At 61.8% G+C, this 10652-nt stretch overlaps 1 protein-coding gene across 1 annotated transcript; it reads left to right on the top strand.

Moving 5' to 3' along the window:
* The first annotated feature begins 5986 nt into the window (after positions 1-5986).
* Positions 5987-8075, top strand: LOC119101223 (apical junction component 1 homolog). The gene is made up of 2 exons (XM_037224519.1): positions 5987-6092; positions 6432-8075. The coding sequence occupies exon 2, from the start codon at positions 6984-6986 to the stop codon at positions 7911-7913; it is 930 nt and encodes a 309-aa protein (XP_037080414.1). The 5' UTR covers positions 5987-6092; positions 6432-6983; the 3' UTR covers positions 7914-8075.
* Positions 8076-10652: the final 2577 nt, after the last annotated feature.

Below are 10652 nucleotides of genomic sequence, written 5' to 3'. Positions count from 1 at the left end.
CTGGGTGTTGGCCGAGGGAGGCTGATCACCGAAAATTATGCGATCTTCCCCCGAAATGCGCGAAAAACGGGCTTCTCAAATTTGACCCACTTTCTTCTCAAAGTGGGGCGCGTGGAGGGGATGGAGGGTGGGGCGACTGGAGCCTACTCGGCAGCTGAATAGGAAACTCCACGCCTGGTAAATCGACGCCACGCGGCGCACCCACATGGGGCTGCCCAGATGTCTGAGCGGCCGGCGCCGGCGGCGGCCGCGCTCGCTCAAGTCCCGCTATTGACGCCACCGCTCATGGCGCAGCGCCAAATACCGGCCGCAGCGCCGGTACGGGGCTGACCCCAGCCGCATCTGGACCGCGGGCGGCTATAAAAACCGGCTCGGCCGCTTCATCTGGGTCCGATTAGGCTGACGAGCACGGCGGCGCCTGACGCACTGCGGCCTGCCGGACGGCTCGCAGACTATCGTGTTTGATTTGCCACCGCCCCGGCATCCCTAGCCGGGGCCGCGAGCCCAAGTGTCAACATGGCCGGGCGGGCTGAATCACCTGGTGGCCGACACGTGATGTGCCCGTGAGAGGGCGCCAGCTCAGGCCCATTGATGTGGCGCCCGTGTTTGTGATGCGCCGCCGTCGGATCACGCATCGGGCGCCGCGAGCGAGCTGAAGACGAGCCATTCGCAGTGTGGGTGGGCAGCAGCTCGCCTCTGCTTGCAACTTTAGCCAGGACGCTGCATGACGCACAGTCAGGCGCACGCCAGGGGCAACTGCACCGCTCCCTCTTTCTGTTCCATGACCGCTGTCTGCCAGACACCAGACCCATCGTCTCGAGCTCTGTGCTCTGAGCTCTGCGTGTGAGCCCTTGGTGTTTCGGGGCCGGACATGCCAGCGAACAGTTGCAAGGCCCACATGCCACTGTGCCGTTACAAGTCCCTCCACGCCCCAGGACCTGGCCCGTCTGCACGGCTCCGTATTTTTGCGCCGTGGCTGTTGTCGTGTCTGGGACCGTCCAGCCGGCGCCCAGGCGGCAGGCTGGTCTTTACGACGCGCGTATAAAGCTTTCATGACCACCATTCCGGCTGCAATTTTGGACAGGAAACTTGGTGGCAGGAGGTGGTTTTAGTGTGGCAACGCCGCCTCGCCTTCCAGAAGTTACCGGCGGGTCTGTGCATCGAGCATGCATGCTTTGCCACTTCTGCTTCAAAATCTCTCTTGTTGTTACAAGCCTTCGTGGTTGTGAGCTCAGGCTCGCCGTCTTTGAAAGCCCCTAGGTTCGCTATTTGATGTATTAGCTAAGAACCATCCATTTTTTCATCGATTTTAATGGACGTGGCTACTGTTTTGATTGGCCATTCTGATTGGAACGATTAAGGCTGGTGGCTAGTGTGGGCTGGGCCTGGAGGCGACGTACGACTCTCCCGCGACCCACTTCTCCTCGCCGCTGGTTTGTCAACCACCACGCCACCTGCACCCGTGATAGACATTAGCCGGCGGCACGCCACATGCTGGGCCCGCTCTCACGCCACCCCTCCCCCTCTGCCCGCAGGCGGCTGGTCCGGCTTCAACTCCAAGTTCGACGTCGAAGGAGAGCCTGCAGTCGAGCCGGTGCACCACCGGCCCACCGCCCAGTCCAAGGTGGTGATCCACGACGCGCGCTGCGGCGCCCGGATGGCGCTACCGTGCGCGCCACCTCGCTGGGAGCGGCCTCACCAGTCCGGGCTTCCGGCGCCGCCTTCGCCGCGCCCAGCGGACCGCAGCGGCCTCTACTAACGGCCGGCGGCGTTAACCACGTACCGGGCCGGCTCGGCGCGCGTCTCGCAGACCAGCAGCGGGCACGCAGAAGCCCCGTCCGGGCAGCGCCGGCGGCAGCCTGGGCGGCACCGGCCGCAGCCTCGGACACCGGCCCGCCTACCTGGGCTGGCGCAAGCACGGAGCGGCTCAGCCCAGGGCTACCAGACAGCCGGCTCGACCGGCTGGGCCAGCAGCCCTTCGGACGGCAACCGCAGTGAGGGCCAACCTGAGCGGGCGCGCGGCTGAAGCCTAACCGCGCGACCCGCCACGGCCGGCAGCAGACGGCTTCGGTCGGGCCTCCGACGCCAAGCCGCCCGACCTGGACCGTGCCCAAGCTCGATCAAGGAGCGTGGAACCAGCGCCATATTGGCATTACTTTGACTCGACGGCGTCGTCCAACGGCGGCAGTGTGAGTGACATGGGCCGTCTCTGGCTCGCCGCGGCCGCGGCACCGCTCGCCCGGCCGGCGCGCGGGGCTCGCGGTCCGGCTCGCCGTCCAGGGCGCGGCCCGTCTGGCTGGAGACGGCGTTCTTGTCGGCACCAAGCCGACGGACGAGCCGACGACGCCGGAGGCGGCCGTCGCCGTTGCTGACCGACACGCTGGCGGGCGGTGGCGGCTCGCCGGCGCCGGCCGACGCCCCGCCGCCGCCGCCCTCCAGCGCCCCGCCGCCCCGCTCCGATGCCAAGGGCGACCATTACGAGCTCGGTGAGTTGCTGATGGTGTGACGCACGCGCCGCTGCCGGGCTTGGGCTCTAGTCGGGGCTTCCTGAGCTGGGCCGAGTGATTGATCCACGGCCGTCGACCCGCGCTTGGTGTTTCTCTGTAAATACTGTTTTTGAGTCGCGCTGAGCTGGGGCATGTGTTCCTTAGTTGTCGATTGAGAGGCGGTTTTTGTTTGTCCTGCTTTTTTGCGTTTGCGCTTGCCGCGGTTTCGTAGCATCCGCTGTCTGTTTGTTCCCTTTTCACTGGATGTGCTTCTCCGTTTGGCATGCGATGCACCGTTGTGTCGTTGTTGGTCAGCTTTTATGCTCAATGAGACGTTGGTCTCCACTCGATATGAAGCGCTTCGCCACGGCGATTTGGCGCCGGACATTCGATTCCATGCTCTGGCTTCTTTGTGGGGATATGAGAACGCCTACGTCTCGAGTATGTTCCGTTTGAGAAAGATGTTATTCTTCAGCGTGGTTGCTGAGAAATCTTGCTCCTGTTTCATCTTACTCGGATGTAGTGGTCCTGATGCACTCCTCAGTACAGTTTAAATAGGGAAGTCATCATATGAAGAGTTAAGCGCGTAGGATACGTGCGTTCGATAAGAATGCTGGGCGGAAATAACGGATGGCTTCCACAATGATCTATTTTGTTGTGTTTGCTTGCAGTGTTTGCTATATTTTGTCCGAGTCACTTTTATGTTGTATATTTGATTATTTATCTACTTAATAAACTATTAGAGAGCAGCACCGAATTTTGCTTGGTTTTTATTTACGATTTGGGTAGTTGAATGGTCTTTGGTTCGACTTGGTATCTTTATTGCGGTGTGTTTCCTTTTTGACAGCACCTTCGTCTCGTGTTGATGCTCGTGTCGAGCAGGCTTAGTGAGCAAGGTAAGAATCTCACTGGTGACTGGGCATTCCTGTTCTGCAGTGAATAGCTTCTGTGAACACGTCCCTGTTTGCCCTACTTCGCGTTGGACTGATAATGGGATCGGCTGACATTTTTTGCATGCAGTGCTTTTTAGAGAAACGTGCAACGCGTAATATTTCTTATCGGCCTAACCCCAGGAGTCCAGCTAATAATGGATTAGAAGCAGCCCGTGTACGTGAAAGATGTTAATCGATCTGCAGCGTGGATCGATATCGATAACTCGTGACGCTTTCAATTCAGTTTTCGCGGCGACTAACCCCGCGTACCGTGCCGAAACTTCGGGTCCACTGATGTCGTGATAGATATGGATTGCCGAAAGCCTTTGGAAACGGTTCTCACCGCCGAATAGATGGCATCGGATCAGACAACGGCTGATAACCGACATGTCCGACAGTCGAGCGGAGAAAGTGGGATCTAAGGTATCGAAAAGTATGTTAGTATCCTTCAGGCCATGTGATGATGGCGGGATGCCATGGCACTTTACTGCATCTTATCCGCGGGTACATAAGTGCGGGGCTACCGTTCGGGGTTTCAGCTCACTTACTTCGCCGTGCATTGTCCCACAAAGCACTTCCCCACACAAATCAGATGGACATGTTTTGCTCTGGGAGAGCATGTCTAGCAAAAATGGGCTGTGTTCTACCCGTACGGGTACATGTTTTCGAGTTTCTGGCCTCATGGCTAACATGTGGAGAGGACGTGTCATGGTGCGTCACGTTGCGCCAAGCGGTTTTGAAATCATAGTTTGCCCAGCCTTTCCGCTCCTTCGTTGTAAGTTGGAGCGCTGGTGAACTTGGCAGTCAAAATAGTTGCAATTCGAGATGCGGGTCGAGTCATTGCAGGCTGTTCATGCTACCTTTGCGCGGTAGAGCTGTGGGCTGTGCTACAGCCTCGTTACGCATCCTCATTCTCTCTTGCCATCTGGTCAACATACTGGATGCTCCAGTGGGCGAGAGGCTACATGTCTAGGCGCGCTCGCATAGCCGCTGCACGCCTGACAAAGAGCGTAATGGTGGCTCAGCAACTTACACGTTCATTTTGCTTGCCTCGAATGTTTATTTGCATCTACGTCCATGACGCCTCAGAATGTAAGTAACGATTTTTCATGCTACACGTACTTCATGTAGTTTTCAAACTGAATGCAGGCTAAGCGATGTTTTATTCCACAACTCGAGTTGTGGTCCGGTGTATTTAGGCCCATGAGAAAAGCGATCGTTCCACCGTTACCGTACACTATAATTCTATCGCCAATCATATTGTGTACGATAGCGAGGAGAATGTAGCCTGCTCAGCCTATAACTACGGCCATCCACGGCGGGTGTAACGCCAGCTGCGTGCAAAAACAGGGGCACATTTCCACGCACGATGCCGTCGCCTCTTCCCTATGCTCGGGAGTCGGCGCGCCAGCGGCGTCGGTGGCGCCCTCTAAGCGCGCTCGAGTCGGCAGGGGGCGGGGCGGCCGGCGCCGCGGCGCGGCGCGGCTCGTCCGTCACTGTGGAGGACGTGCTGGACTCGCTGCTGGCGTTGCCGGGCGGCGCGACCGGGGCCCGCGGCGCAGCAGCTCCACCAGCAGCAAGGGATCGCGGCGGGGCGCCTCACCCTCGCGTGTGCTCTACGAGACGTCGCTGTGGGCACGCGGTACTACGACTGCTCGCCGTCGGCGCCCGGTGAGTCGGGCGTGGCGCGCGCTTCCTGAACGCGGCCCGCCGCCGGCGGAGGAGGCGGCACGGCGCGCTGGGACGCCGCAGCAGACTGGCGCTGACCGCTGACGCGGTGATCAGCGGTCAGCGGTGAAGCGGTGATCAGGCACCAGTGAGGCAGGGCAGGTGATTGTCGACGGCGGGAAGCGGGGGGACTCGCCGATTGTCCAACAAAGCTGTCAAGGCGAACTGGTGTAGAAGCGCGGTGCTGCAGGACGCATGCGCTGAGATGATTGTTGTTGGCATCGCATTGCTTTTGTCATGTTGCTGTCCTTGTTTGCCTTTTCTTTGTGATTTACGTAAGCCGTACACAATGAAGCACGCACCACGCATATAAGAAGTGTTAGTAAATGTACTGAATGTGGTGCTTTAAGCAAAGTAACAAAACCATGTGTGCACTGTGGTGTATCAAGATACGGGCATGCGCAGATTTCTGCTGCGTCAGCTTCTGCCCAAGGCAGTCATTTCGCGCCCATCGTTAGACTTGGGTTTTTGGGCCAGGATCGACTCTTCGACGTTCCACAAATTGCCACTGTGCATGCGACCCGTCATCTTCTGTTGATCTATAATGCCTGTCTTAATTGCATGCCGTTCGTTCACCGTGCACCGAGCGATGATGGCGTACTTCCAGCCCCTTCCTCCCCAGCCACCTCGCGAAAATAAACGCCCGTCGCCGAGCGTCGTATTTCCCTTGGCACCGCACGCCGCTGTGCACGATCGGTGTGCCCGGCCGCCGGCGCTGCACCGCGAGCCCGAACGCCGGCCTCACCGGCCTCGGCCTGGCGCACTGTCCGATGAGCGGGGCGTGCGCCGTCGGCGTAGTGTACGCATGCGCAGTGGCTGTCACTGAGGGGTGTCGAAGCATGGCCCCGACCGGAGATCACGTGTGACCTCTGGGGGCACAGTCGTAGAGCTTCAGCAGAATGGCAGAAGGGACGGGTCTGGCTCGGAGGACGCCGCTGGACATGAGGTAAGTGAAATCAACCGGCACCGCTAGAAGGATTCAGCAGCGTAGGTGCATAGCTCCCATTCATAAAGCCTGGCCATTGATGCACTCTGCACAGCTTAGCATAATAGTGCCTGTAATTTGCTCATCGGGTGCTGCACTACACACGTGGCTTCCGCTGGAAGCGCTTGTTGGGAGCGCCGCCTAGTTTCGGCATGAGGACGGCCCCGGGCTGCCACTCCTGTATAGATGAGTTTTGAGGTGCCACGCACGCCTCCCGCCCGTGCAGTATTGGACGAGCCTGACGCGGTCTGTGTAGTGTCCCACCGCTCGGCCCCCTGTAACGCCGCCGTCTCTCCACAGAGGAGGCGCCCAGCCGGAACGGGCACCTGGCGAACGCGGCACCGCCGCCGGCGGCCGGCCGGGGCTGGAGCGGCCCGGCGCCGGCCTCGCCGCCCGAGCCGCGGCCCAACGCCATCACGACCGTGGCCTGGGTTAACAGCGAGCCGGAGCCGCACTGGGAGGAGCTGTACGGCGGCAGCAAGGGCAGCGCCGACTCGGGCAGCGCCGAGCACAAGCACAGCGGCAGCACCGACAACTGCGCCTCGAGCGGCGACTCGCTGCAGGCGCAGGTCAGCTCGCCGACGGCCGAGCGCCGGCTCAGCGACTCGATCGACGGCCACAAGGTGCGCTTCGACGTGTCAGACGACGACTGGCAGCCGGGCGAGGCCGGCGAGGCGCGAGGTGACGCTGGAGGAGCTCGGCCGCCGGCTGCCCCTCGCCGACGACGTGTCCGACGTCGACGCCGACACGGACCGCTCGGCCGCCACCACCACGCCCGTCGAGAACGACGTCAAGGAGGGCGACGAGGGCGTCGAGCCCGACTCGTTCATCACCATCAAGTGCAAGAACTCGATGTGCCTGCGGACGACCAACCTGACCGAGGCGAAGACCGTGTTCAAAATGTGCCACAACTGTGAGACGTTCTATTGCTCGCGCGACTGCCGGCGCGCGCACTGGGACCGCCACCGGCGCGTGTGCGCCGCCATTCGCGCGCAAACCATGTCCAAGCAGATCATCATGAAGATCAAGGAGGACGAGAACCTGCTGCTGGAGTTCTCGCGCACGGCGCGGCAGGGCTTCCTCACTCACGGGCGCGGTCTGCTGAAGGTGTTCTTCCCCAGCCCCGAGTCGGCCGACGACTTCCTGGCCAAGGAGAACGGCACCGCCTCCGAGGCGCTCTACATCAAGTGGCAGGACCTGCTGCCGCGCGAGATGGGCCACCTCGTCTACCGCGAGATCATCGACCTGTGCAAGGCGTACAACCCCGAGTCGCGCCTCGTGCTCTACATTGTGATTTGCGTGTTTAACGAGATGCCTCTGAGCGGTGCGGCCAAGTGGGAGCGCCAAATCATCCCGCGCTGCGCCAAACTCAAACTGAGCCCGCTGCTGGGCGGCCGCTCGCCGCAGCGTAAGCCGTCGCCCAAGATCACGCGTGAGCTCGACGAGCTGGAGACGCTGATCCTAATCTCGCTGCCAAACTCGCTGCCGCACATGGCGGCGGAGCGCGCGCGCGAGGTCAACTTCCTGAACATCCTGCGCCACCTGCGCGCGCGCGGTGCCAGCTTGCGTCGCGACTACCCGGAGGTGTACAACAGGCTGTGTGCCTACTCGGAGAAGAACGTGCCCTTCTCGCCCACCACCATCTACCCCAAGGACACGGGCACGGGCAACACGTTCATGTGTCTCATCATGCCCGACGCGACGCCGGAGCAGCTGCTGAAGATCCCGCGCGACTGCGGCAAGGTTAAAACGATCAATATCAGCCTGGACCGGGCCGAGTGACTGGAGGCCGGCCTCGCCCCCATCCCGGCCGTCGAGCCTCGTCGCTAACTGTTCTTGTTATTGTTGGTGATTTTTAATAATTTAGTACACAAGCAGCGAGCAGGTGTTAGCAGCCTCATTCGGTGTCGCTGTGGGTGCTGTAGCCTTGCGCGCGCCAGTCGGCGTCGGCCGGCGCCGCCCCGTGAGCGGCCGGTGCGCGCGCCACGTGCGTCGGCGCGCGCCGCCGCCGGCCGGCGCGGGGCGGCCCTGCGCGGGCGGCGGTGTGTCTGTGTTAGCCGGGGTAGCCGGGCGTGCGCCGGCGGCGCGGGTCGGGCGACCTGCTCACGCCGACGATGACGTCCGTGACGTCACGGCGCCGCCGGTCACGAGTCACGGCGCCGGCACGGGCGCCGCGAGCAGCTCCGGCTGCGCGGGGCACCGCCGGCGCCGGCCAGACGGTGAAATGCTTCCGATGCCGGTCGGCATGTGAGCACAATCAGACTAACGCCCCGGCGGGTGAGACGGGCTGTATACCTCTTCGACGCGGCCGGCCGTCGAGATGTGGATCCGACTTTAGTTGCCACCCCGTGTCGGATGGTAGGCGGCGACGGCCCGGGGCGCCGGCGCCGGTGTTCGCCGCCATCAGATCAGTGATTCCGATGTTACATCCTAATATCCCAGTTTATAGTCTTTCATTTGACTGTTTCTAAAGGTCTCTTGTTGCCGTCTCCCGTCTTTCCCTCCGGTCGAAGATGAGCTGACCTGCGCACGGGCAGACGGATGGAGCTCGCTGCGCGGAGGCGGTCAGCCTGCCACAGACCAGGCGCGCCAGCCCTCCGCGCGCGCCGGCCGGGACATCCTAGCCAGACAGCGGAGCGCTCGATGCACACCACGGGGACCTGATCGGGCCGAGATGCCCGCGGCGCGGACTGACAGTCGCCGACATCGCTCTTGGTGAATGATGGAAGTACCGTCCTTCGCTCAGGGCTTTGCTACGTTGCAGTAAGACGTATGCTTGTCCCAGATTTCACGCGAGCAGGCATCTGCTCGTCGACAACACGGTTTATTGATTCCGGCATGATCATTCGACAGCCTCTACAACGTAACACCAAGACTGGTCCGGTTAAAACAACACTAAACCGTTGATATGAGTCCCACGCGGCGACACGTTACACCAGGTCAGTTCAGAACAGAGCAACACGGCAGAACCTATAACAAAACGGCAGTGTGCAGCAGGACGCCCCAGCCAGCCATATATGCAACCAGACCGCGATGAGCACACGCCTTGTCGAGTGGCGCGTCTACCGAGAGCAATCAGCGTAAGGACTAGATCAATACAGGCAACGCGTCCCGGCAGGCGATAAAACGTCGTTGGCGGGTACAATTGGCAAATTTTCCCCCGGCGTTGCTCATTCGTCGTGACGCCAAATCGGCAAAAACATGTGTAGATCAACCGGCATACCCGATAGATCCGAACTGCAAGGTGCAGCACGGCCGGGGTGAAATCACGCGCGAAAAACAACCGGGATTATGGGCCCGAGGCTCACGCGCCGCCGCTGTAGCCCGGCGTGGCGCGGGCGCACGCTGCTCACTGTGGCCCGAGTGACTGTAACCTGTGCATCCGTTCACTTGTCACCGCTGCACGCGGCTGACGCCGGGCAGAATGTAACGCGTGACGAGAAACGAGCTGCGAACCGAGCTGCCCTGCCCGTCGCGGACTGGAGGCGGCGGGGGGCCGCCCCAACAGCGAACGGTTCACGAGGCGCGGGGAGAGTGCGTTCAGGCCGCTCGCCGTCGTCTGTGAGTGGGTCTGTGAGTGAGCTCGATACGGGCGACGCGACTGTTGGTGCCTAGCGCTGGGAAGGCGGTAAACAGCGGCCAAGCTCTGCGACAAGCTCAGATTAGTGCCCCCCCCCCCCGCCCATCCACACACACACCGCACCCCAGCTCTGCCAGCCTGGGGCGGCTGGACAGAGCAGGCCGTCTGGAGACACTCGGCAGTCCCCACACACGGCCGCGCCTGGCCCCGAGGTCGTGACCCGCGTCAGAGTCCCACGCGGTGTGACAACCGCCGCGGGGCCGTCTGGGCGCCGCTCGCCCGTCCGACCGAGGTCAGCTCACCGGCACCGCCCGCGCCGCGCCGCGTCGATTGTGACACAGACGGACGGCCAGGTCCGTCTCACCATGGCCGCCCGTACAAAAAATACAGCGTATCCACCGCCTTCACAGCATTTCTGACCGCCCACCGCCAACCCTAATCGCGGCCGCTCAGAGCCGGGGCTCACGGCCTCCGGGGCGCGTTGGCAGCCGGCCGCCAAGCTCTGGCTTTGCGCGCGCTGGGTGCAGCCTAGGACGGGCAGGCGCGGGGCACGGGCGAGCCAAGCGCGCGCCACCGCGCCGCGCGACTCAAGCGTGAGCGGGCCACCTCCCGAAGGACCCCAGCTGGTTAGTTACACGCAGCGACGTTAGGAAGCCAGCACAGACAACGGCAGCCAAAGCGCGGCGGAAACGGCCATCAGCACACCACTCGGCCCACCAAACCAACGTTTCAGCACGGTCGCTGAAAAGTAGCAGTGCCAGACAACAGGCAAGCGAGTTTCCCTTCACACGTCGGACTGAAGGAACAAGCCGCAGTACGGAAAACCGGGTCAAGAACAAAACACCGTTTAAGCTAAGCACGCCCGGGCGGCAGAGTGGAATGCAGAAGTGGAGTGACCGAGTATTCAACGCCCGCCCGCCGACCCAACCAACAAAAAACAG

This window comes from Pollicipes pollicipes, unplaced genomic scaffold (genome assembly GCF_011947565.3).
Source record: "Pollicipes pollicipes isolate AB1234 unplaced genomic scaffold, Ppol_2.1 Scaffold_4881;HRSCAF=5763_pilon_pilon_pilon, whole genome shotgun sequence".
Lineage (NCBI taxonomy): Eukaryota > Metazoa > Arthropoda > Thecostraca > Pollicipedomorpha > Pollicipedidae > Pollicipes > Pollicipes pollicipes.
Note: the sequence above shows the minus strand (reverse complement) of the source record. Positions and strands in the feature narration are given on the sequence as shown.

Excerpts from the sequence above, each read along its gene's own strand:
- LOC119101223 (XM_037224519.1), top strand. The coding sequence starts at position 6,984 with ATGTGCCTGCGGACGACCAACCTGACCGAGGCGAAGACCGTGTTCAAA.